At 35.6% G+C, this 23,916-nt stretch overlaps 2 protein-coding genes across 5 annotated transcripts; one reads left to right on the top strand and one right to left on the bottom strand.

Annotated features, from left to right (window-relative positions):
- The first annotated feature begins 580 nt into the window (after window positions 1–580).
- On the top strand, window positions 581–11,196 carry LOC111279231 (pleiotropic drug resistance protein 3-like). Of its 2 annotated transcripts, none has more exons than XM_089756504.1 (24): window positions 581–1,165; window positions 1,370–1,493; window positions 1,711–1,777; window positions 2,015–2,099; window positions 2,307–2,466; window positions 2,554–2,630; window positions 2,706–2,759; window positions 2,836–2,926; window positions 3,118–3,419; window positions 3,504–3,785; window positions 3,887–4,200; window positions 4,284–4,444; window positions 4,553–4,656; window positions 4,740–4,893; window positions 4,974–5,102; window positions 5,193–5,266; window positions 5,355–5,684; window positions 5,913–6,203; window positions 8,952–9,035; window positions 9,489–9,622; window positions 9,872–10,099; window positions 10,191–10,362; window positions 10,442–10,696; window positions 10,817–11,196. In XM_089756504.1, exons 2-24 carry the CDS (start codon window positions 1,466–1,468, stop codon window positions 11,081–11,083), a joined length of 3,843 nt encoding a protein of 1,280 aa, XP_089612630.1. In that variant the 5' UTR covers window positions 581–1,165; window positions 1,370–1,465; the 3' UTR covers window positions 11,084–11,196. The 2 variants fall into 2 exon arrangements, with proteins under 2 accessions (XP_089612630.1, XP_022721931.1); XM_022866196.2 differs by having other exon boundaries at window positions 1,692–1,777.
- Window positions 11,197–14,699: 3,503 nt separating this feature from the next.
- Window positions 14,700–22,685, bottom strand: LOC111279217 (squamosa promoter-binding-like protein 1). Of its 3 annotated transcripts, none has more exons than XM_022866168.2 (10): window positions 21,482–22,685; window positions 21,120–21,324; window positions 18,941–19,581; window positions 18,285–18,359; window positions 18,098–18,205; window positions 17,890–18,007; window positions 17,527–17,668; window positions 17,210–17,360; window positions 15,651–16,286; window positions 14,700–15,281 (listed from the first exon to the last, which is right to left on the bottom strand). In XM_022866168.2, the coding sequence occupies exons 2-10, from the start codon at window positions 21,280–21,282 to the stop codon at window positions 14,826–14,828; spliced, it is 2,490 nt and encodes an 829-aa protein (XP_022721903.1). In that variant the 5' UTR covers window positions 21,283–21,324; window positions 21,482–22,685; the 3' UTR covers window positions 14,700–14,825. The 3 variants fall into 3 exon arrangements, with proteins under 3 accessions (XP_022721903.1, XP_022721902.1, XP_022721901.1); XM_022866167.2 differs by having other exon boundaries at window positions 14,700–15,375; window positions 21,120–21,274; XM_022866166.2 differs by having other exon boundaries at window positions 21,120–21,274.
- Between the last annotated feature and the right edge of the window lie 1,231 nt (window positions 22,686–23,916).

The raw sequence follows: 23,916 nt of genomic DNA, 5'->3' as shown, positions 1-23,916 counted from the left end.
CCTTTACCTGTATGTTTTCATTTCCTGATCATGATAGATGTGAAAACAATGCAATGGGGTTAACCTTTGTTTCTACTGTCTCTGCTTTTGCCAGACAAAACAAGAGAACTACGATCCACTAAGTATTAGCTTTTTGAGGCTTAGTTTGATACACTTTCCTGGTATATATGCTTTTATATTATAGATATTAAATAGACAAGCATTTAAAGGGAGAGAAAAGAGAAAAAACAAAAAAACTTTTGTTTTTCTTCTTAATAAATCATAAGAAATGAAAAACATGGCTTCCTGCCTTTGCATTGCTAGGAGTCTATTGCTTGAAAGATTTTAAATGCCTTACTAGTTACTAAAGCTTTTAATTAAAATTTACCCCCTCATTATAATTAACAATTTAATTTATTTAATAAGGATTTAAACATTTAAATGATGAGATAGTTTATTTGAATTCTCTTAAAGTAAAATTCTGAATACACTACTTCGTCCTTAAAATTGTTTCAAAAAAATAAATTTAAGCAAAATCTTAAAAGAAATATATATATGTATATATATATATATATATATATATTCATGTCTTAATTAGAAGTAGCAATGCTTCTAGAATAAACTTTTTTTCTACTTTTGGCTCATATGCGTGGCCCACGGAAACAGCCTTGCATGTTCTTCCAAGTCCAAGTGGGTGGGAAGACCGCTCGATTTTTTCTTATATTGAAGATCCATCTTCCTTAGTAGAAACTGTCACTACTCACTACATATCAAAGTTTAATTAGAAGAGAGCTGAGATGATACACGATGGAGATTTCTAAGGTGGTAGGGTAGGTAGGTTAAGCTTATAAAGTTCAGAAGCTAACAAATATTGGAAGAATTTAAAGACTGTTTCAAGTTTTGCTATGAGTACGGATTCCATAATGGAGGTCGATGAAGAAGTTCAATTGCAGTGGGCTGGAATTGAGAGGCTTCCAACATTAAAACGAATTAGAACTTCATTGTTTGATATTAATCATGGAAACGAAGAGGGAAATGGTGGAAAACAATCATCGGAAGCCAAGAGGGTGACTGACGTTTCAAAGCTTGGAGCTGTTGAAAGGCAACTTTTCATTGAGAAGCTTATTAAGCACATTGAGAATGATAATCTCCGGTTGCTGCACAAAATAAGGGAAAGGATAGACAGGTATTTATGTTCTCATGTAACAAACCAGCTGCTATACAATCATCATTGACCAAAACATTAACTCAATTCTTTTAAAATGATCGACCTGGTGTTCAAACAAGGTGATATTTAACCATCAATCATTCATTATTTTATGCTTTTGTAACTTGAACTATTTGCTAGCTGAGTGGTACGGTGTTGAACCGATAAAATAAATTTTTACAGAGTTGATGTCAAACTACCGATTGTTGAGGTCCGATACAAGAATCTGACCATTGAAGCGGAGTGTGAGATAGTTCAGGGGAAGCCTCTCCCAACGTTATGGAACTCTCTTATGAGCTCATTATCAGTAAGTACATAGTTTTCTTTCTGCTCTCATACTTCTAAATATATGATCTTCTTGATGAAACATTATGTTTTGAATTAAAGAAATGAATTTTGTAAGATATTCAGTGATTCATCAAGAACACTCAAATATTTATGCTACCAAACAGCTAAAACTTTTGTCCAGACAATTTAGTGGATATATGATATAGCATTTGAACAGATTTTTACGAAGATGACAGGGATCAAGCCTCAAGAAGCCAAGAGGGTCATTCTAAATGATGTCAGTGGCATAATCAAGCCGTCAAGGTAATGTTGGTAGCATGATTTGGAGAAGATTTTCATTTGAACTGACTATTATGTGTCATATTCATATAGTAGCTTATGCATTTGCATAAAGTAGATCTAAATTGATCCCTGTTACCCCTAGGTAAAGTTCTTCAAAGTTCAAATAAGAAGCCAATCATTATGAAGAGCTATCAGAAGTTTGAGCCATCAGTTTTATGTATATAAAAGGAATAAAAGGTTTTTCTTCTTTGGATGCAGACTTACTCTTCTACTTGGACCTCCAGGCTGTGGGAAGACCACATTTTTGCTGGCTCTAGCAGGAAAACTAGACCAATCCCTCAAGGTTGGTATTTCAAAAGCAAGTACTTGCATCAGATGAGCAGTCATATGTTGCATCATGCCAATATTTAGCTGATTAACATCAGAGTCCAGATTGAAGGGCTTTTTTTATTTATTTATATTTGATTAATAATTTAGTACAAGTCCATGTACCTTGACTAGCTCATTTTAGCGTTCTTCATAATGATCCTATTGTTATTCCTTTTTACAGGCCACAGGTGGAATCTCCTATAACGGTTACAGTCTAAATGAGTTTGTTCCTCAGAAATCCTCAGCCTATATAAGCCAATATGACCTTCACATTCCTCAGATGACTGTGAGAGAAACAATTGACTTTTCAGCTCACTGCCAGGGTGTTGGAAGCAGGGCAGGTAAGGTTTCTTTCTTCATCTAATACCCATCACTGTGATATTGTGCACTAACAATTGAAAATACAAAATTCATTTATTGCTGTAAAGATATAATGATGGAGGTTATCAAAAGAGAAAAGGAAGCAGGCATCGTCCCTGATCCAGATGTTGATACCTACATGAAGGTAAGTATAAAAACATACAACTCTACTTCTAATCTTTTTTACAACTTAGTTGACAGTAATTGGTCACACTTACAGGCAATTTCAGTTGAAGGACAGAGAAGAAATCTACAAACAGATTATGTTTTAAAGGTAATCACTTTTTTTCAAGTGCAGTTGATGATTTTATATACTCTGAAACATAAACTAAGGCACTATGACTTCATAGATCCTCGGTCTGGACATCTGTGCGGATATCATTGTGGGTAATGCAATGCGAAGAGGCATATCAGGTGGTCAGAGAAAAAGGTTAACAACAGGTAAAGGGAAAAAAAAAACACTTGCCTGAAAAGACATTTATTTTGACTACAAATTATGCATATATAGAGGCCAAACATACAGAAAGTAAAAGTATGGACCCTATGCTTCAGCCAGTTGAAATGGAAAACAGAAAATGCCATGCAGAAAGGATTCTCTCAATTCAAATTTCCTTTTCTGCTTTACTTGACAGGAGAGATGATTGTAGGCCCAACAAAAGCTCTTTTGATGGATGAAATATCAACTGGATTGGATAGCTCTACAACCTTTCAGATTGTTACCTATCTTCAGCAATTGGTGCACATCACCGATGCAACAGTAGTGGTTTCACTTCTTCAGCCCGCACCTGAAACATTTAATTTATTTGATGACGTGCTACTAATGGCAGAGGGAAAAATTGTATACCATGGTCCTTGCAGCAATGTGCTTCGCTTCTTCGAGGATTGTGGTTTCCAGTGCCCTGAAAGAAAAGGTGTTGCAGACTTCCTTCAGGAGGTGTGCCTGCAAAATCTTATTTCCTCCTCTTTGTTTACTTCAATGCAAATGGCTTGGCATTTTATACTTTTAAATCATTTTCAGGTGATCTCCAAGCAAGATCAAGCACAATACTGGCGTGATGCTGACACTCCTTACAATTATGTTTCAGTGGATCAATTCTGTAAAATGTTCAAAGAAACTTATTTAGGAGAAAAATTAGAAGAGGAGCTCTTAAAGCCATTTGACAAAACACAAGATCGAAAAAGGGCTTTATCATTCACCAAATACTCTTTGAGTAAATGGCAGTTATTCAAGGCTTGCATGGATAGAGAGATGCTTCTCATGAAACGTAATTCATTTGTCTATGTTTTCAAAACAGCACAGGTTAGTACTTGGAATATATTAGCAACACTTCTTACTCTGATGCTTCTGCAGCTTCTTCCAATTGCTTCCAACTTACATGTTCCAATCCTCTTCAAACACAGATTGTCATCACTGCATTCATTACAATGACAGTATTTATACGTACTCAGATGAAAGTGGACTTGATAAGTGCAAACTATTTGATGGGTTCTATGTACTATACACTTGTCAGACTCATGACTAATGGCGTTGCAGAGCTGACCTGGACAGTCATTAGACTGCCTATTGTCTACAAACAAAGAGCATTCTACATGTATCCTCCATGGGCTTATTCTATCCCAGCCTCTATCCTAAAGATTCCTCTTTCACTAGCTGATTCTGTGCTTTGGACAGCTATAACTTACTATGTTATTGGCTATAGTCCTGAAGTACAAAGGTAAGTTTTGTGTTATAATGGTCGACTGTCTCCATTTCATTCTACTTATAGTCTGATTCACGTAAAATCCTATGGATTTTTAGGTTTTTTTGCCAGTTTCTTCTACTATTTGCCCTGCATCAAGCATCAACATCCATGTGTCGCTTCATTGCCTCAGTTTGCCGTACAATGGTTGTTTCAACAACTGTTGGTTTTTTGGTGTTGCTACTGATGTTTATCTTTGGGGGTTTCATTATTCCACAACGTAAGTCAAGATACTCTTTCTTTTTCAGAAAGGATAGGAATTGATCCATATATTTCTCGAAACAAAGCACAGCAACTAGACTAATGAGCAGAGCTCTTTCATGTACAGCTGCTTTACCACCTTGGTTGAGATGGGGATTCTGGCTTTTTCCCATGACATACGGGGAAATAGGTATATCGCTGAATGAATTCCTTGCTCCACGCTGGCAAAAGGTGCAGTCACGATGGCAGAAACTATTCATACCTTGTTAGGTAGTATTGTTTGGTTAATAACTTGGGATCAGTGTCATTTGTAGGTCTCAGAGGGAAATACAAGCGTAGGGACGGATGTTCTAACCAGTCATGGATTGAATTTTGATGGTTACTTCTATTGGATATCATTTGGGGCATTGCTTGGGTTCACAATACTTTTTGAATTTGGATTTATCCTAGCTTTAACTTACTTAAAACGTAAGTTCATTTTAATCAATCATCTGCATTAAAAAGAAGTATTTTCTCTGCTTATTTACCCGTAGTTTTTGATGATGCAGCTCCAAAGACATCTCGAACTATAATATCAAAGGAGAAGTTCTCTCAACTTCACAGAAGAGAACCTTGTAAGGTTACCACACGGGTAGACACAGGGTCAACTGCTGTTCCCCAAACTACAGCAGAAACAAGTAAGATAAAAGTTGTTGCTCAATGTTGAACTCTCAATATAATGAACAAGAAGCTTTTATAATGATGCAAAGATATGATTGGTGATACAGAGAGGATGGCCCTCCCATTTCAGCCATTAACTGTAGCATTTAAGGATGTGCGATATTTTGTGGATACGCCTATGGTAATTAAGTTAAACCAATGGTATACAATATCTATAATGAGTTTGTACATCAATGAAGCTGACTTCATTATTTGTTCCTTCTGCTCAGGAAATGAGAAAGCATGGGTCTGAGAAGAAGCTTCAACTACTTCATGATATCACAGGAGCATTTAGGCCTGGGATTCTTACAGCTCTGATGGGAGTCAGTGGAGCTGGAAAAACAACTCTCATGGATGTTCTTTCTGGAAGGAAAACTGGTGGAACCATTGAAGGAGATATAAGAATAGGAGGGTATCCCAAAGTTCAGAAAACGTTTGCAAGGATATCAGGATACTGTGAGCAGAATGACATACACTCTCCCCAGATTACTGTTGAAGAATCTGTCATTTTTTCAGCATGGCTGCGGTTGCCTCCAGAGACTGATCTGAAAAAAACAAGAGTATGGAATTCTCACAAAAAATATCCGCTAAACAAATTTCATTATAATGAAAACCACCAAAAAAGTGCTCTTTTGCAATGATCAGATCAAAGCATACCTTTCCTTATTCTATGATAAAAATTACTGGATAAATAAGATTAAACAATCCATTAAATAGGAATGAAATAGTCTGTCTTATTAAAAATTTACACTGAATCCTCAGCTGTCCATGCTTAATCTGTGATGCAGAGATTTGTAGAAGAAGTCATTGAAACTATCGAGCTTCATGATATAAAATATTCCTTAGTTGGCATACCTGGACAAAGTGGCTTGTCTACTGAACAGCGTAAAAGGCTAACAATTGCAGTGGAGCTTGTTTCTAATCCATCAGTAATATTCATGGATGAGCCCACATCAGGCTTAGATGCCAGAGCAGCTTCTATTGTGATGCGTTCAGTAAAGAATGTAGCCGACACAGGAAGGACAATAGTTTGCACCATCCACCAACCAAGCATTGATGTGTTTGAGGCATTTGATGAGGTAAGGAATTTATGGTCTTCCTCGTATAAGTGCAAGATATGTTGAGCTTTCCATATTTAAAGTACTATTTTGGCTAGTTATAAGACCATGCTTATTCTTCGAGGGAGCCAAATTGTCACGCCTCGATATGAAACGTAACACGGTCGTGTTACTTTGAAGAAAATTTCAAAGTAATACGAAGTTTTCTTTTTTAAACATTCTAAAATTCTTTAATAAAACAATCTATTAAGTAAAATTCATGTCTTTAATCTAATTGATAATACATTTTTATACATCTAAATACAAATCATATAAAATACAAAACTATCTTGTAAGATCTCATTGGTCAACATATTCTCCGACGACTAAATAATATTTTCCATTTCATCTTCTAGCTTCACACAAGACTAACCAAACTTATCACTTAATCATCTGTAAAGAAAAAATAAAAGGAAATGAGTAAACCATAGCTCAGTAAGTATAAACTCACACACCTTACCAGATCAAGCATCGTTTTCTTACACATCATATAGATCATTCAAAACATTCATCAAATCATAATATCAAAACATTTCAAAATCATCGTTTTGTCAAATGTTTCATAAATTCATAAATCAATGTCAAAATATGTCACTTCATAAATCATTACAAAAATGCTATCATTCAAATATCATAATCAAACTAAATCATAGATCAATCATTAAAAATCATCATAAATCATTATTATCATAAATCATCATTATCATTGGTTTATCATTAGCTACGATCACAGCTATAACACGTGACATTGGTCGTATCAACAATTTCATCAACATGATCATTGCTAATTATTATAACCCGCTAGCCAGGGCCTTATGCTAACTATTATTACCTGTTAGCTAGTGTCGTATGATCATGTCTTTGCTAACTACTATTACCCGTTAGTCAGGGTCGTAGAACTAATTCTGGTGTCGATGATCCCATTTTTCAGGGATGTAAAAACGTAGCCATCACAAAATCATTCTTTAATCATAAATCATTTTCTCATTTTATTTATAAGCATGATCCATCATTAGTATAGAGAAACACAAAATAATCATATACTTGATCATATTTTCATACATCAAAAATAAAAAAATAAAATATTCATTCATTTATAAGCACATATATACATAGATTCGAAAATAAGCAAAGTGTGTGAGATTCTACTTACCTCCATTAGATTCCACCACTTAATTTTTCTCCCAAAATAATTAATGGCCTATTCAAGATCATTTAACATATTAGAATTTAATCAACTCTTTTTGAGACAATTTATACAAAAATCAACTAAATTACACAAATGGTTAACTTAACTAATTAATACTAGAAGCCTGACCTATTTTCATTAAAACAGTCATATCTCAATCCATCCAAATCAGAATTATGATCTCTTTAATGCGTTAGAAACTAGACTTGATAAGCTTTCTAACCATATATGGCAAACCTCATAATTCCTAGTAGATTAATTATAACAATTTTTGAAATCTACGTCATATACTGCTGCCAAACAGTCTATATACCTTCTAATAAAAATTATATATTTATTCACAGGAAACTCCAAATTCAATTCCGCTTATTTCATTGAAAAGTAGACTCAATAAGCTTTTCAAACATGTATGGCTTAATCAATAAATCCTTGTATACAAATTAAAAAGAATTTCGTAATTCAACCCTGATACTGCTGTCTTATAACCTGCACATCTTTAAGTTAAAATTAGACAACTTTTCATAGAAAATTCGGATTTGATTTTCGTTTATTTTATTAGAAACTAGATTCAATATGCTTTCCAATGATGTATAATAATCACAGCAATAATCTATCCATTAATACAAAATTCTATTTTAATTCATTATTACAGATCACAATATCTCATCCAAAAATAGAATTTCTCCTTCAATCTTTAAAAACTAAAATCCTTATTTTCAGCCTTCAAACTCGATTCAATAATCATCAATAAATCTTAAGAACATAAAATAAACAAAGCCCAGTAATTTATCCAAATAGATCATGAAGATTAATAAAATATTTCATGATTTTTCTTGGTTTTGCTCTCAAAACTTCAACTCCAAATAATAACAATCAACTTGATATTTCTTTTTAAATAAAAAGAGAGCATGTACTCACCTTTAAGGGATTAACTTAATTGTAGCCTTTATTGTGAATCTACAACTTGATTTTTCATATTCTCTAACCTTAAGGAAAATGAAGAAGAAAAACTCTATTTCTTTTTTGTTTCACGATAGGTAGGCTTTCTTTCATCTAATATTTCGACTTTTTTCTTTTTTCACTAAATAATATCTTAATAAACTGATAGGTTTTAGTATTAGTCTAATCCAATTATTATTTGGGCTGAAGTATTACACAAATAGCTGTTAAACCAAATGTTGGAGCACATTCCAAGTTTCTGTAGTTACCTACAATAAGTTGGTGCGATTGTCAAGAGAATTCAAAATTCCCAACTACAGGGTTGGTTACAAAAATTAATGCCACCCATTTTTCCATAACCTAGTAATTGTTTTGTTTCTAATTAAATTATATGTTTAAGCAGTTGGAAACGGGGTATCTTTATTCTTTAACACTACTTTTATGCTTATGGCTTTCAAGTTCCATGTTGCACCACATATCTCAGTCTTAACAGTAGAACACTTCGTCAAGATTCATATGAACAAAGAACTAATAATTACACCTGTTTTCTTTCTTGTTGCCACTATCTTTTGGTCACTAAACGAGACTTCCTGTTCCTGCAGTTGATTCTAATGAAAGCTGGAGGGAGGATTATTTATTCTGGGAAGTTAGGTCATCATTCAAGCAAACTTATAGAATACTTTGAGGTCCTGCTTCTTTTTCAACTTCTCATAGTATATTAGTATCAGTTTTTTATTTATCAGTGAGAATGTTTCTCTATCATGGATAACTTTAATTTGGATGTTCCAATGATTAGAAAGACATTAATCAACTAATATGAGTTATAATTAAGTTTATATGTGCATCTTTTACAATATGAGGGTATTGGATTAATTAGTAGATAACAAGAAAAAACAATGCAATCATATCAGCTATAAGTCTCAAAATACAAAGTGCCTGTAACCTTTTGTATCGGCATGCGTCTGGGGTATTATCATCAATGAGCCAATTGTGTTGTTAGCAAATTTCTTAGAAAAATTGAAGAAATATGCTAAATAACATGATATAGGCCACTATTGTGTGCACATACAATAGCCACCTCGGTATGTACTTCAATATTTTCAAAATTACTGACATCATAGACAAGCGTTATTTGACAGGGGATTCCTGGTGTCCCAAAGATCAAAGATAATTATAATCCAGCTACATGGATGTTGGAAGTTACATCTGCATCAGTGGAAGCAGAACTCAAACTAGATTTTGCCAGCATTTATAAGGAGTCACATCTGTATAAGTGAGTAAATGACTATATTATTTGTTGGGATTCAGTGGAAAGGACTTTATGTCAGTGAAAAAAAAAATTTCAAGCGGTTAAACAAAGAATCATCATCCTGTTCTTGGTACTGAGCTCTTCTGTTTGCTCAATTTTTTCTATGCATGTTGAGTTGATTCGTAACTCTGTCTGTCCATAAATCATAGTAAGTTTGCAAGTTGAATTTTCCCAAAATTAATTATAATCGTTATTATTCTCATTCATTTACAGGGAAACCTTAGAATTGGTGATACAGTTAAGTGAACCTCAGCCAGGTTCAAGAGACTTGCACTTTCCCACCCGTTTTTCACAAGGTAGCTGGGTACAGTTTAAGGCTTGCCTATGGAAACAACACTTATCGTATTGGAGAAGTCCCGAATACAACCTGGCCCGTTTCATATTTATGCTTGTTTCATCCCTGTTGTTTGGGGTAGTCTTTTGGCAAAAAGCAAGAGAAATGTAAGCATACAATGAAAGGAGAAAAATGAAAATGATAGTACGAGTTTGACAGGTATAAACGACTAACAATTTTTTTGTTGTTTTTCTGAAGCAACGTTGAACAGGATTTAATTAGCATACTTGGATCAATATACGTTGCTTTCATATTCTTGGGAGCAAACAATTGTTCAACAGTTATACCATATGTAGCAACTGAGCGCACTGTTTTATACCGGGAAAAATTTGCTGGAATGTACTCTCAATGGGCTTATTCATTTGCACAGGTCACTACTCCAATCATGTGCTTAAATGTATTGATGGATTATGAATAATTGATATTGTTAATCATTTTGAACATTACAGGTGGCAATCGAAATACCTTATGTAGCATTGCAAGCAATTCTGTACACTGTCATTACATATCCAGCAGTAGGATATTATTGGTCAGCATACAAAGTTCTTTGTTACTTTTATGCATCATTCTGCACATTTCTATATTTCGTATACCTCGGGATGCTTATAGTTTCCTTGAGCTCAAATATCGAGATAGCCTCCATATTCTCGACTGCTGTCTACACCATATTGAATCTTTTCTCAGGGTTCCTTATGCCAGGACCGGTAAACTTTTTTGTCTTCCATCTCTTCCTGTATTATTCACATAATAATGTTGCTTTTAGCCTATTCAATTGTACAATTTCATCCTCCTTGAACAAGAAAGATAACAACTATATTATGCAGGAGATACCCAAGTGGTGGATTTGGTGCTATTGGATTTGCCCAACATCTTGGTCCCTAAATGGCGTACTGAGCTCACAGTATGGAGACGTGGACAAAGAGGTATCCATATTTGGGGAGCTCAAAACTGTTAATTCTTTCCTAGAAGACTATTATGGTTATCGTCATGATCGCTTAGGCCTTGTTGTCGTTGTTCTCGCCGCTTTTCCAGTTGCCTTTGCATTACTTTTTGCCTACTGCGTAGGAAAACTAAATTTTCAGAAGAGGTGACTTGGAACAAAACCGTAGAAAGGTAAGATATGTGGATTGAAATCATGAAGCATGACTGTATAATTTTACCAACTTGGGATACTTAATTTGATCAATTTCTAGGTTGATTTCCATATGGTTGTTTTTCGTTTGGACTGTAGTTAGTTTGATTCTTTTCTTTTTTTTTCTCCAACACATGAAGACCCTTCTACATTTGAGCCAGACGTCAAACAAAATTTGAGCCAGCGGCCTAGAGGTATCCTGTCAAGTCCTTTTTTTATAACCTTATCTGCATTGACTCAGCCATATATATAGGACGGCTTAATTGAATTAATACATTCAGATATTGAAAGTGTGTGTTTCTGGCTCAATTTCAAAAATACGGATCCCATCTTTCCATCATTTCAATATGACTTTTATTACCGTATAGGTTAAGTGTCACCGGTCGTTCGATCTTTAAACCAAAATCATGCATTCGTGTTGTACTAAAATTACTCAGAATTAGAAGTTATTCTTTATTGAGTCTCTTTTTTTATGAATAGCTCATTTTTTATTTTTTAAATTGCATACTCGTGAGTTTTTTTTAACTCGAATTTTGTAAAATCGCATATAACATTTTCAAATTCTGTAAAATCGTATACAACATCCATCTTTATTCACGAACATTAAGGTCTCAAGTATCAATCGATCTTACTTATAAGGACGCATAACCTCAATTATAATGATATTATCTCATTCTAATATAAGGAAAAACTTAACACCATTATTGTCCATATCATACGCAAACTCTCATGCCTCAAACCCGAAGACACAATATAAATGCTGGTCAGCAACTAACACAAAGCCACACTAGTCTCGTCTCATCTCACGAAACTCATATATTAAGACCTCAACCCTTAGCTTCATTTTAGCCTGCCCGCACATCCAACATTATGCTTGTCCTGCTTCGGAGAATTCAAGTGTGCTACTCCAACCGCAGCACACCTCCACCAAATGGCCACAAAAGTCTAGTAGCGTGCCTGCCTGCTAGCTTGCTCATCCTTTAGACTCAATGTTATCACCCCTATGCAAACACTATCTCATAATCTTTGGTTACACATCGATCTAGCTCAATGAAAGGAAACTGAGGGGGTATAACGAACATTACCATCAAACCCCATGGTTTAATGCAAAGGCGCGATACAAGCTTCATTAGCCTACATCATCCTCAAGTTTACCATGATCTGAAGAGACACCATGTCACACTCATGACTAGATAATATCCACTTACCTAGACACAACATATGCTTAGGAGTAGCTTACTTTAAACTAATCAAGCCCCACCCACTTGCTAGCCAAGGGAATGGTGAAAAGCTAACACTAGTCGTCTTCCTATAAAAAAGGGTAAGAGAAATCGCAACTCTACTACCAAAAACAGTAAACATGTCTGAAATAGGGACATTTTTCTTCGCAACCATCCCAAAGTCCTCTTCAGCTAAATAAATTCAGGCCCCAATAACATACCTTTTGGCCAATATAATATCAGCAATTTATTTGTTGCTCCATCAACTCACTTGAAGGTGCACGTGTCATAGATTGAGACTTAAGCTCCAAGCTTACGTGGCTTCAGGATATGGGGATGGCTTCTTTGGTATCCCAGATCAATCTAACTGTCACAAGTCACATCAATTTGTGAGATATTATCCACTTTGACCCCTTGGTCTTATAGTTCTTAGATCAGCCTAACTGTCATGATTCACATCAACTGATAAGGTATTGTCTGCTTTGACCACCTTGATCTTACAGTCTTGTTTCACAAAAGGGGTTTAAAGGTGATGTGAACTTTTATATTCCATAATCAACTCTAGTATACAATTGATGTAGGATTCATGGTTCCTCCCTAAGATCATAACATCCCCTCCACTCCAACAGACACAAAGATAGCCTCTTTTGTGTCTTAGATAAGCCTAACTGTCACAGTTCATGATTCACACGAACTTACGGGATATTATTCGATTTAGCTCCCTTGGTCTCATAGTTTTATCCCACAAAAAAACGTTTAAAGGTGATGTGAACTTTTATATCCCATGATCAACTCTAATACATCAACTTGTGATCAGCTCTAGTACATCAACTTATGTGGTATTGTCTGTTTTGACTCTTTTGACTTCATGATTTTATCCTACAAAAAGCATTTGAAAGTGATATAAAATTCATAGCTCCTCCTAAGATCGTGACATCCTCTCTATTCCAACGGATACAATGATGGTTTTTTTCGTATCTCATATCAGCTTAACTATCACAATTCACATTAACTTATGAAATATTATTCGTTTCGATCTTTTTAATTTTATGATTTTATCTTATAAAAAATACATTATAAATTAAAAATAATGTGAATCTTTATATCTTATAATTAATTTTAATACACAATCCATATAAAATTCGTAACTCCTCCCCAAAACCGTAACATACATGGTTTCGAGCCTCAAGACCGTGACACAGTTTCGATTGATAACACTCAACTGGCTATCAAGCTCCAGGGTGCTCGCACGTTGACTGCACACTGATCCGCAGTTGTCCACCCATCTTGGGATTAGGGCATACTGCCGACAGTCTATAAGCAATATGTTCCCGTCCTTATACTGCATGTACACTGCTCTAAGTGTTAGGATTTGCCTTGAATCTCAGAATCTCACATTGAAAGTTAAGTGAGTTTGAGTTTGTCTTGTATCTCACATCGGAAGTTTAGTAAAGGTATAAAAGGTTTCACCCTTATAAATAAGATGTTTTGATTTTAGTTTAATAACCCCAGAGAGTTAGACACCAAGAGAATAGCTAAGTGAGTAGGTTATTAAAGGGTGTAATTGAGTTTTGGGTTAAGTTTTGAGTAAGAAGTTTTAGGAGACTTTTTTCATTTTAAAAGTCTCATAATTGTAAAGATTTATTTGATAATGGATTTGGTTTGGAGTAGGTCATTTTGAGTTGAGTCGAACCAAATATATTTGTGTGTTTTTATTCTTGATTTGAGTTTATTATTTTATGTGTGATTGCTGCACGTAAGTATTGTGATATTTCCTAACACTAAGGTCACTATTTCAATCACAAAATCTCGGTCGTTGCTCCACTCAGGATGATGTTCATTGTCCACACAATTTTAGTACGGTTAAAAATCTCTTTTCCAAGAACAGAAAGAATCTTTAAAAAAAAGAAAAGAAATGAAAGCATGCAAACATCTTTGCAGGACGCCGTTATTTTTCTATTTTTTTAAACATAAAAGAAAGAGCTTCTTTAATTATACTTCTATTTTCTCGAGGTCTTATTCTTTAAAATAGTACTTCCTTGTGTTTGTTACAATGGGAAAAATGCACATTTACAACCGTCACTTGCGAGAGGATTGCCAGCATCCTTAATGCCCAATCTTTTTTTTTTTTTTTTTTCATCATACTTGCTTCTTTCTGGATAAAAATAAAAATAAATAAACAAAAAGAAAAACTTGCTCTAGGAAATAGCAGCTTGAAAAGACACCTTCACCAGCTCTTGCTCGGCCACATTGGGAAGAAGCCCAAGCATCGTAACTTCCTCAATATTTCAGGAATCCTAGTCTTGTATGTGTTTGTGTGTATGTATATATATATATATTTGAAGTGAACTATCATAAGTAAATTATATGGTGTATTTTCCACATAGATATATCCATACAACTCAGCCTTGTTTCTGAGAATAAAAGAAAAGACTGCAAACATGTTCCAGCCTGTAGCCGGTAACTGATATCATAACTACCTTAGCTAGACCCATACTTCAGCAGTTCCCATCTGAATGGTCGGGATACGTCAAGAACTTCAGGAGAGCTTTTGAAGAGCAAAGCCATGCACACACAGACGGCAGCAATTGCCACCATCGAGAGCATTGCTGGCCTATATACCGGGGATGTTCTGCTGTTTCTATTAGCCAGCTTTTGTTCACATGCCTTGCAACACTGGCGCCTGGTTTTCATCTTTATATTTTCCGTCTCCAGACTAGCTGCTTTTTCCAATCTGGTCCCATCTGATAGTTTCTGCTTGGAATTGGAGTCTAACATGGTTCGGGGGATATCCAGCACCACATGTCCACATTCTGATTTTTTGTTGATTTTTCTCTGAACCAGGTGGATGTAGGAGTAGTGACCTCGAAGGCATGCATAATCATTAGGTGTAAGACCCGTGCTGTCCCGGGCACTTCTCCAGGCTTCAATTGCTGCCTGGACAAGGCACACACCCAGATCAGCAGCAGAAGAGGAGCCCAAAGGGGGTGATTAAGACAATTTTACACCAAAATGCAAGAAATAGCTGAATCTTTCCTCCAAGAAAATCAAGAAATATGTCGTTAGAAAATCCAATTAAGTGCCTGTGTGTGTGTGTGAAAGAGAGAGGGACTCCAAAGATATCAATCAGCATTTGAGCAGTTCAAGCTCAGTGAGCCATCAGGAGTCAAGTAGGATCACAAATCAGTGAGCTAGAAAGAGAATGCAGAGGGGCACACAAGGATGATGAATTAAACTCAATAGCATGCTTTTGAATGACAAAAACATAATGCATTATGTTAAAAGTACAGAGACAGGAGGAGATACCGATCCAGGATCTTCAGTTAATGCATCTAACACATTCTCAGAGCCTCCCCTACTAGCTGCCACGTGAAGAGGAGTCAACCCAGCAGGCCCGGCAACATTTGGCTTGAACATGAACCCATAGTTGTTTCCATCCACTTTTGGCTTCTCAGATCCTGACTTATCCAATACTTTATCTGGGACATATCTTAATAGTAATTCTACCATGGGCCTGCAGTTTCTTTGGACAGCTCTGTGGAGCAGACACATATCCAACAAAGCAAACTCAATAGAACTATGGTCCCTCAAATCAATTGTTCCATCAAAGAGAATGCCCAGAAGTTTCTTCACTACGGCACACCAGTCATGGTCCATGGAGAATTCCATAAGCCACTTGAACCGCCTGAAAGGAAAGAGATATGAATTGGGGTTCAAGTGACCCAGTCTCCAACTCAAGTGATTTCTGTGAAGAAGCCATCCCATTTCATGTATAAAGTCCAGTGCTTGATTCTTGGTTTCCATTTTCTCCACATCTTTGTTAATGTCAACAGTAGGTACAGCTGTCTCTATCACACCCTCCAGAGTACAGATCTCAGAACACACTTCTTGCTCTGCAACTATGAATGGAAAAAAGGTACTGCTGAGTCCATGGCCTTCAACCTGATAGAATCAGATGACCAAAATCCTTGTATTAGAATGGGATGTGAAGAAACATTCCATCCATGCATGAAACAAACAATTTGTGGCAATTCTCTCTTCATTTGTGTTTTTCTTTTCTTTTAAAAATCCAAGATTGGGTCTCAACTAACACTTAGTGGATACCTTCTATAACGCCCCCAATCCTACATTTGAAGAATATGTGGATAAGTAATAATATATATGTAAAGATTTAATCCCAAACTTGCGAGACATTTTTTGTGGGACAAAACCGTAAGACCTTCGGGTCAAAGTAGACAATACCTCGCAGGTTGGGTGCAAGTCTCCACAAATGATATCAGAACGGTCACTAGTCGAGAGCTGTGGGAGTCACTAAGTGCTATACAGTGGGGTCGTGGGAGTCTGTGAATAGACTCGGCTTGACAGGGACGTCAAGCATTAAAGGTGGAGAGATTGTAACACCCCCAATTCCACATTGGAAGAATATATGAATAAAGAATGATATATAGATAGAGACTTAATCCCAAACTTGCGAGACTCCTTTTGTGAGACAAAATCTTCGGGTCAAAGTGGATAATACCTCGCAGTTTAGGTGCGGGTCTCCACATCTTCTTTCAATGATCTTTACCAAGTCACTGACTTGATTCCCTAGTTCTAAAGCATATGCCAGTATTTGATCAAGAAGATATGAATATTTAATAACAATATTTCACAGAAAATGAGACGTTATGTTTCCACAGATCTTAATTACAGGAATAATTAAGAATAGCCACCTTCATTTAATGGGATGGAAATTAAGAATTAGTCCTGTAAAAACGACCTTCATCATAGATACTTCAGTATTTTACTATATCTAACCAAATTTTGCTGTGAAAGAAAAAAAAAAAAAAAGAACATTATCAGAAAACACGAAACGATGACAACACCTCAATAAATCCTCTCCCAGAAACATTTGGTATAGAACAATGGAAGCTAAGGTATTGGAGTTCATCATGTTCATTGACCGGATCAACAACCTCCATCAAGTTACAACAACTTTCCTGCACCAGATATTTTCCTTCGATTGCACAGAGTAACCTGAACCAGAGGTAGCTGGATTTAGTACTTGTTCAGTCAAACTAATAGCATAAAAAATTATTTGAACGGTAGTTTTTATTAAATCTGAGATCCTTCACATCCTATTTCACAAAGTAAAATGGATGAAAAGAAAGCATAGCCAGATGAAAAGAGAATGAAGAAATACCTCGTGCCTGACTGATTAAGGTTAAAGCCTTTAACTAAAAATTGAGCTCCCTCTGTTACAGACACAGCAATCGGTTTAATGCTTGAGATCCTGCAGTTTTTGTCACTTTTTAGAGGTAAAGTGGTGTCCAATAGGACCCTACCTGCAGCACAGATGGAAAAAAATCATATGCTTTTCTTTTGGCAATGTCACTACAAAATACTATATTTGTTGGTACTTGGTAATTAAAATGAAAAGGAGAAACTTTGACTAAGAAACTCTTTCAAGTTCACACAGACGGATAGCACATACAAAAACATAAGCACACACAGAGAGAGAGAGAGAGAGAGAGAGAGAGAGAGAGAGAGAGAGAGAGAGCAGAACCATTATAAATAAATGCAACAGAGTGCTGAACCCTAGCATACACCCATCCTGTTTTCCAGAAAGAATCGTTGGACATATCAACTAGCCTTCTCAAACTGGAACCCAGATCACAGAATAGCTGTATGTAAAACAGTTTTTAAGAGGATCAGAAAGGCTTTTCCTTAATAATAGATTCAATTCCCATTTTACCATCTGTGACCAAGCATACCTCTTCCCATGCAGACTCCCCTAACCGAAGGTATATTGTTAATATTATACAGCCAGGTCTTATGTAGCTTTCGATGTCCGTAGGGCTGTGGGATAGCCAGTCAAGGATCTGAAAGTTCAATGATTTTTACAACCAACTCCATGAAATTATCAAATAGATTCTGAACCTACACAATTCTTCAAATTACCTGTCTACGCAGAGCAATAGGAAAATTATTTGGGTCCTTTCCAAAGAGCTTAAAAACAATGCGATTAGTGCAACTCTGAACATTGGTAAGAAAATAGTAGTCAAGTCAGAAAATGCTTTAACATCAATATAAAACAACTTTATATAATTGTGCTTAATCTCAATAAAAAGTGTTCCGGTAAAAGTTGCATATTTTCACTGCATTAAGTTCTCTCAATCATAGAAAAATTTCAACCCCATACTTAACAATACAGAAATCATAGAACAAAATATGGAGAATGAGACAGTCCAACAGCCTTTCCAAACAATTTATATAAAAATAATTGCCTCAAAACAGATAAATAAATGAAACACAGATGCATGGCATATGCGTATGTGTTGCTTGTTTATGTACGAGTGTCTATCTCTATCATAATATGCTTAGAGAGAAAGAGATACAAAAATGGAAAAATATAAGTTAAGCCTTTTGTCAATGGTAAATATTCTTTTGATCCAAAATATTGAATTGAACACAGTGATGGTAACATATTCTAGATGACAATAAGTCAACAAGCAATTGTTGTCTCTCTATCCTAAAATATAGTCAAAAGGTGACAAAGCACTTTAAAACACAAGGAATGTTGATTTCACCAAAAAAGAGAAGTGGTGATCATGCACCTGAGCCTCTCCACTAGAAGTACATGGTGATTGGCCAGAGGTTGAATCTGAGTTCCCACTCTGTTGATGTGGACTTGACTTGTGTGATTCTGACAAACACACAGAGCTATGCAAAGACCCATTTACAGGGTTTTTAAGGACCAGAGCTCTTTCTAAGTTATCCACATAGTCCTGTGAATCATTATAAACATTATTCAAGTCTATGTTATTCATTCTGATCCTCCCGACTGTTGCCTCTGGTTCATTTGCTCTGAATGGAAAGCTGGCTCCTGATGGAATCAGTATTTTGGATGGTGAATCAGACAAACTTCCATCCTGAACATCATCATTAGCTCTTTTCTGTGCCAAATCGGAAGCAGGTAGAGTCCCACAATGACCCATAGGCCCCTGCCTATCTGGGACATTAGCACAGCCATCTATTTTAGAGGCTGAACCAGAAGGCGTAGCACGTTCAGTACCATTAGAAACCACATCAGTCACCTTTTCAAGATTCCCAAGAGATGCCCCAGCATTCACTACACCTTGAGAACCTTGTGGTAATCCAGATATGTTTCTTCCAATAGTTGAACCAGTTAGACTCGCCAGGCTCCTCAACAGTTGAGAAAGCAGATCTTGATCCTTAGTTTGATCAGAGTTGTTAGCTGCAATTTTACAAAAAGCCAAGATATCTTCAAGTCATGGAAGGAGAAAGAAGAATGAAGTTGGCGAGACAGTGAGGAAAAACATATCACAAATAAACTAAAAGCATATCAAAATGACTTTACAAGTATGAACTATTCTGTAAAGATTGCAAGTGGAAGTTAAACATTTACATAAGCAGTTCCATACTCCAGGTATCCTAAAACCAGTAATACTAATGAGCTCAAAATTAAAAAATAGCATCTGCCAGGAGCCAGTGCTCAGTGGCACTCTTACATAAGCAAAAATTGAGACAGACCAATGAATCAACTTGCTATTGATCAAGGACAGACCAGAAAATCTGTCATCAACATCAGATGTAACAATCTATTTCAGTCAATAAACCTTTCTTGTAAACTTCCATGTGATCTATTGGGTAGGAAAGCATGCACATTGAGATATCTTGAAAACCATAAGTGCAATATGTGTGGAAACCCTCCCATCCTTTAGTAAGAAGCATTAGTATCTGCAAAGTCACCAATCTCCTTCAAGCTTAATATGAACCTCACGGCTCCAAATTCCTTGATAAATTCAGAGTTATCAAAGTATAACCATAGCTGGAGACTTCCAAAAATATTTTAACCTAGATCATAACAACTTCTATCGATAACTCCCACAGTTTTATCAATGCGGTGATTGGAGTTGGACTTTACATGGCATTAGCACTACAAGACCCCATGGCCCATAATTCCTCCAATCATGAACTATACCTGAAAATAAGTTTTGAACCAGCAATCTGCCACAAAATCTCCTGAAGAATAACCAACCATGATGAGAACACAGCAGAAACAGTTTTTAGAATTATCATGTGGCATAGACTCTGCTACTTGGAATTTATATCCAGTCCCCAGTTTTCATATTTACCATTACTACCTATAAGATTTCATTTTCACAATTTCATTTGGAAATCATATTCAGTCCTAACTTTTCAAATTTACTATTACTACCTCAAAGTTTTCATTTTTACAATTTAATTTATCAAAATATAATAATTATCTTTAACCCATAAGCACCTTGTTTGCTTTTCCTTTATCTTTATTTCCTGTCAACTACTACCCTCCAATAATCTAACTAATAGAGCTAACTTGCAAGAACTTATTCACTTGTAAGTCACTAAAATTCATAACAGACTCCAAGAACAAGACCAACATTGTAAGTCTAAATGAAGCTATTAGTTTGGACAGGTCATATAAGCCCTAAGCTTAAAAAATCGTGCTTTATGTGGTTCCGCACAAAATTCTAACATTTTGTCTAGGATGAAGAGCATGTTAACCAACAAGCAAAGTGTAAATCCATCTATTTTTCTGTCACAAAATGTAAAGTAGGTACTAATTTCATTGACTTATAGACAAGGTAAATAAAGGCAATTTTCATAAAACAGAAAATCCAAGCAGTGTTAATCTTATCCATAGCTTTCAGTAGGTCTTCTATGCAACCAACTGATACCACTGTCCAAGTTAAGCGGCAAAATAATTAATTTTGGGCTAGAGCAGATGCTTACAATGCATATTAGAGAGAATCCTCAGAAGACTTATTAACAAATAACTACTACTCCTTTCATTATCAGGATTTGTCTTCCTCCTACGTCTGTTATGGCCAGCCAAACGTCGTCGACAGCTCCTCTTCCCGTCATCAAACTCTTGAAGAACATGAAACCTGCCCATAAGTATAAGCAAGTTGCATCTAAATGGAGAACAAAGAATTTTCTGCAACATAGTCTACAATTAAAAAAGCATACAAACTAAAACCCATACGTAAACAAGAAATTAGAAATGATAACATGCAAAATGCACTCAGAAAGCAATCGATCTAATGGCCAGGATCAGGATCATATCTATGCTCTAGTAATAGAATATAACCTACCTGCTACACTGTTGACAGAACCGCTGCATAACATTTCCCACCAGTGCTTTACTGGCCTTAGAATGCATATCACAAACTCTATGCCGTCGATGATAATCTTTGGCATTGCTAAGATCAGTCCTACAGTCCTCCACCTGACAAACTGCATGACTAGAAGTAGTTCCAGTAACCTTAGGCTTCTTCCCACACTTTGCTTCGTCATTCATGATAGGGTAAACTTGCCCTCCAAGCGTTAAATTAAGGGCAGCAGCATCACGATTTACCTCATCATCATCAACAACCTCAATCCTCCTTTTCTGCGATTCCCTCTTTCCTTTCTCATAGCCTAGATTGTTATGTTCTGAACAAGAAGATGAACCATGTGGAGGACCAGCAGTTACCGGAGCCTCAGGTTCAACAGCACACAATTGCCTACTCCTACAATCTGATGGCACAGAATTTAATGGAGTCGCTGTAAAAAGGTCACCGTCCCATTTCCAGTTATTCAAATCCCATTCTACACTATTTTTTTCAACTGCTTTCAAATCAGATACCATTGGACCATAAAATTGATGAGGCTTGCCTCCAAATTTAGCCTCCATTCATCAACTCAAAAATTCCCAAAAATGTAAGTTGCAAGATTCCAGTTGAATTAAACACATTTACAGAAATTAAACAAAATTCCACTACAATTAAAAAAAGAGAAAACTTTAAGCTACCAAAAATTAGCAGCAGAAACGTCCAAAGAGATTAAACCTGAAATAATTTTCATATTTACCCGCCTTGCACCGCCAATACTCCAAAAACAGTGCACCTAAGACATCAAATAAGGGCTGCCCACGTGTCCAAAGTCTTATAATCACCCAGAAATCACCTCAAAATCCATAACAAAATCATCTCTTTATTTCAATTCTAGAAAGTTGCTGAAATGGAGTTGATCACCAAAAGTCATAACAAGTTCCACAACGAGCAGCCTCATGAAACATCAAATTCATGAGGGAAAAAAGGGAAAAGGAACAGAAAAAAAGAAACTTGGCCAGAAATGTTAGGAAAGGTGAAACCCCGAGAAAGACAAGTGTGAAGGGGAAAGAATATGGAAGTGGAAGACAGGGAAAGAGGCAGTGCTCCGCTGGAAACAAAAGTGAAGAGAAGTTAGAGGAAATTTAGGAAAGGGTTAGGAGGGAGTATGTGTGATGATCTAAAGCTATTTCAGACAACACTTTCTGTTTATTAAAAGCAGTATAATATTATTATATTAGGAATCTAAGCCCCACACCCGTGTGTCTCGCTGTCAACTTGAGTCTCATGTCCCAACTCAACACTGTAAGAAAACAAATACACTAAAATGTTGGCAGTAACATGCTACTTCTTACACGTTTGGATTCTCCATAGGACATCCCCGGTAAGTTTCATTTTTCACCTGAGTAGCACCCAGTGACCCTGAGGCTGAGGGGCTGCCCTGACGTGGCTGGTGGCTGGTGGCTGGTGGCTGGTGGCTGGTGGCTGATTGACTTGGCCTTGGCTCTGAAGTCTGAACAAACTCTGATGATTATAGATACAACAACTACTGATAGTAATAATAATAATAATATAGTAAAAGAAAGGAGCAAAGCGAGTGCCGAGTGGTAAAAAAATAAATAAAAAACGCATTACACATCCAATGCAACTGGGATTAAGTAGACAAATTGATTGAGACCATTCTATCAGTGGACTTTCTTTATTTTAATTCTGTTGTGACCTTCCTTAAATGTTGTTGTTTCACTATAAATATATTTTTCTTCTTTTTTTTTTTCTTTGAACCTGACGGAAATTTATTTTTTGGATGACTTTAGTTTTGAGCCAAAATATTGACATGTAGATTTCAACATGCTTTTAGAGTTCTCTTATACCTGTTCACATCTAAATCTAGAATTTTAGGATTTATTTATATAATAGCAAACTTGTCAAAGCCAAAGTGATGGCTAACAAAATTTTATGGGTTTTTTTTGGCTACACGAAAGCTATTGCTTTTCATGTGGCTAAAATAACATAAACAAAGTTTTAAATTTTATAATCTTATTTAGATAAATTTTTATATTTTAATTATACATAAATAAATAAATAATATTTAATTTATATTTAAATAAATTCTTAAGTTTTAATTTATATTTTAAGAAGTTCTTAATATTTAATTTATATTTAAATAATTTTTTAAAATAAATTAATCTTTCATTTGAAATAAAATTTTAATTAAATATAAATTAAATGATAAGGGTTTATTTAATATTTTATCCTTTTTATTTCTATAAATTGTGAAAGCTCAAATATGAAACAGTTATGTATAGATGATACATAAATTAGATAAAGGTTAATATAGGGTAAAAAGGTAAAAGATATATTAGGTTTTTCATTCTTGTTCTTGGTATTTTGACCTAAGGGAAGAGTTGCAAATGAAAGAAGAGTTTTGGTTTGTTTTG

Source organism: Durio zibethinus, chromosome 27 (genome assembly GCF_047325235.1).
Source record: "Durio zibethinus cultivar Kanyao isolate XHJ-2024 chromosome 27, ASM4732523v1, whole genome shotgun sequence".
Taxonomy (NCBI): Eukaryota; Viridiplantae; Streptophyta; class Magnoliopsida; order Malvales; family Malvaceae; genus Durio; species Durio zibethinus.
Note: the sequence above shows the minus strand (reverse complement) of the source record. Positions and strands in the feature narration are given on the sequence as shown.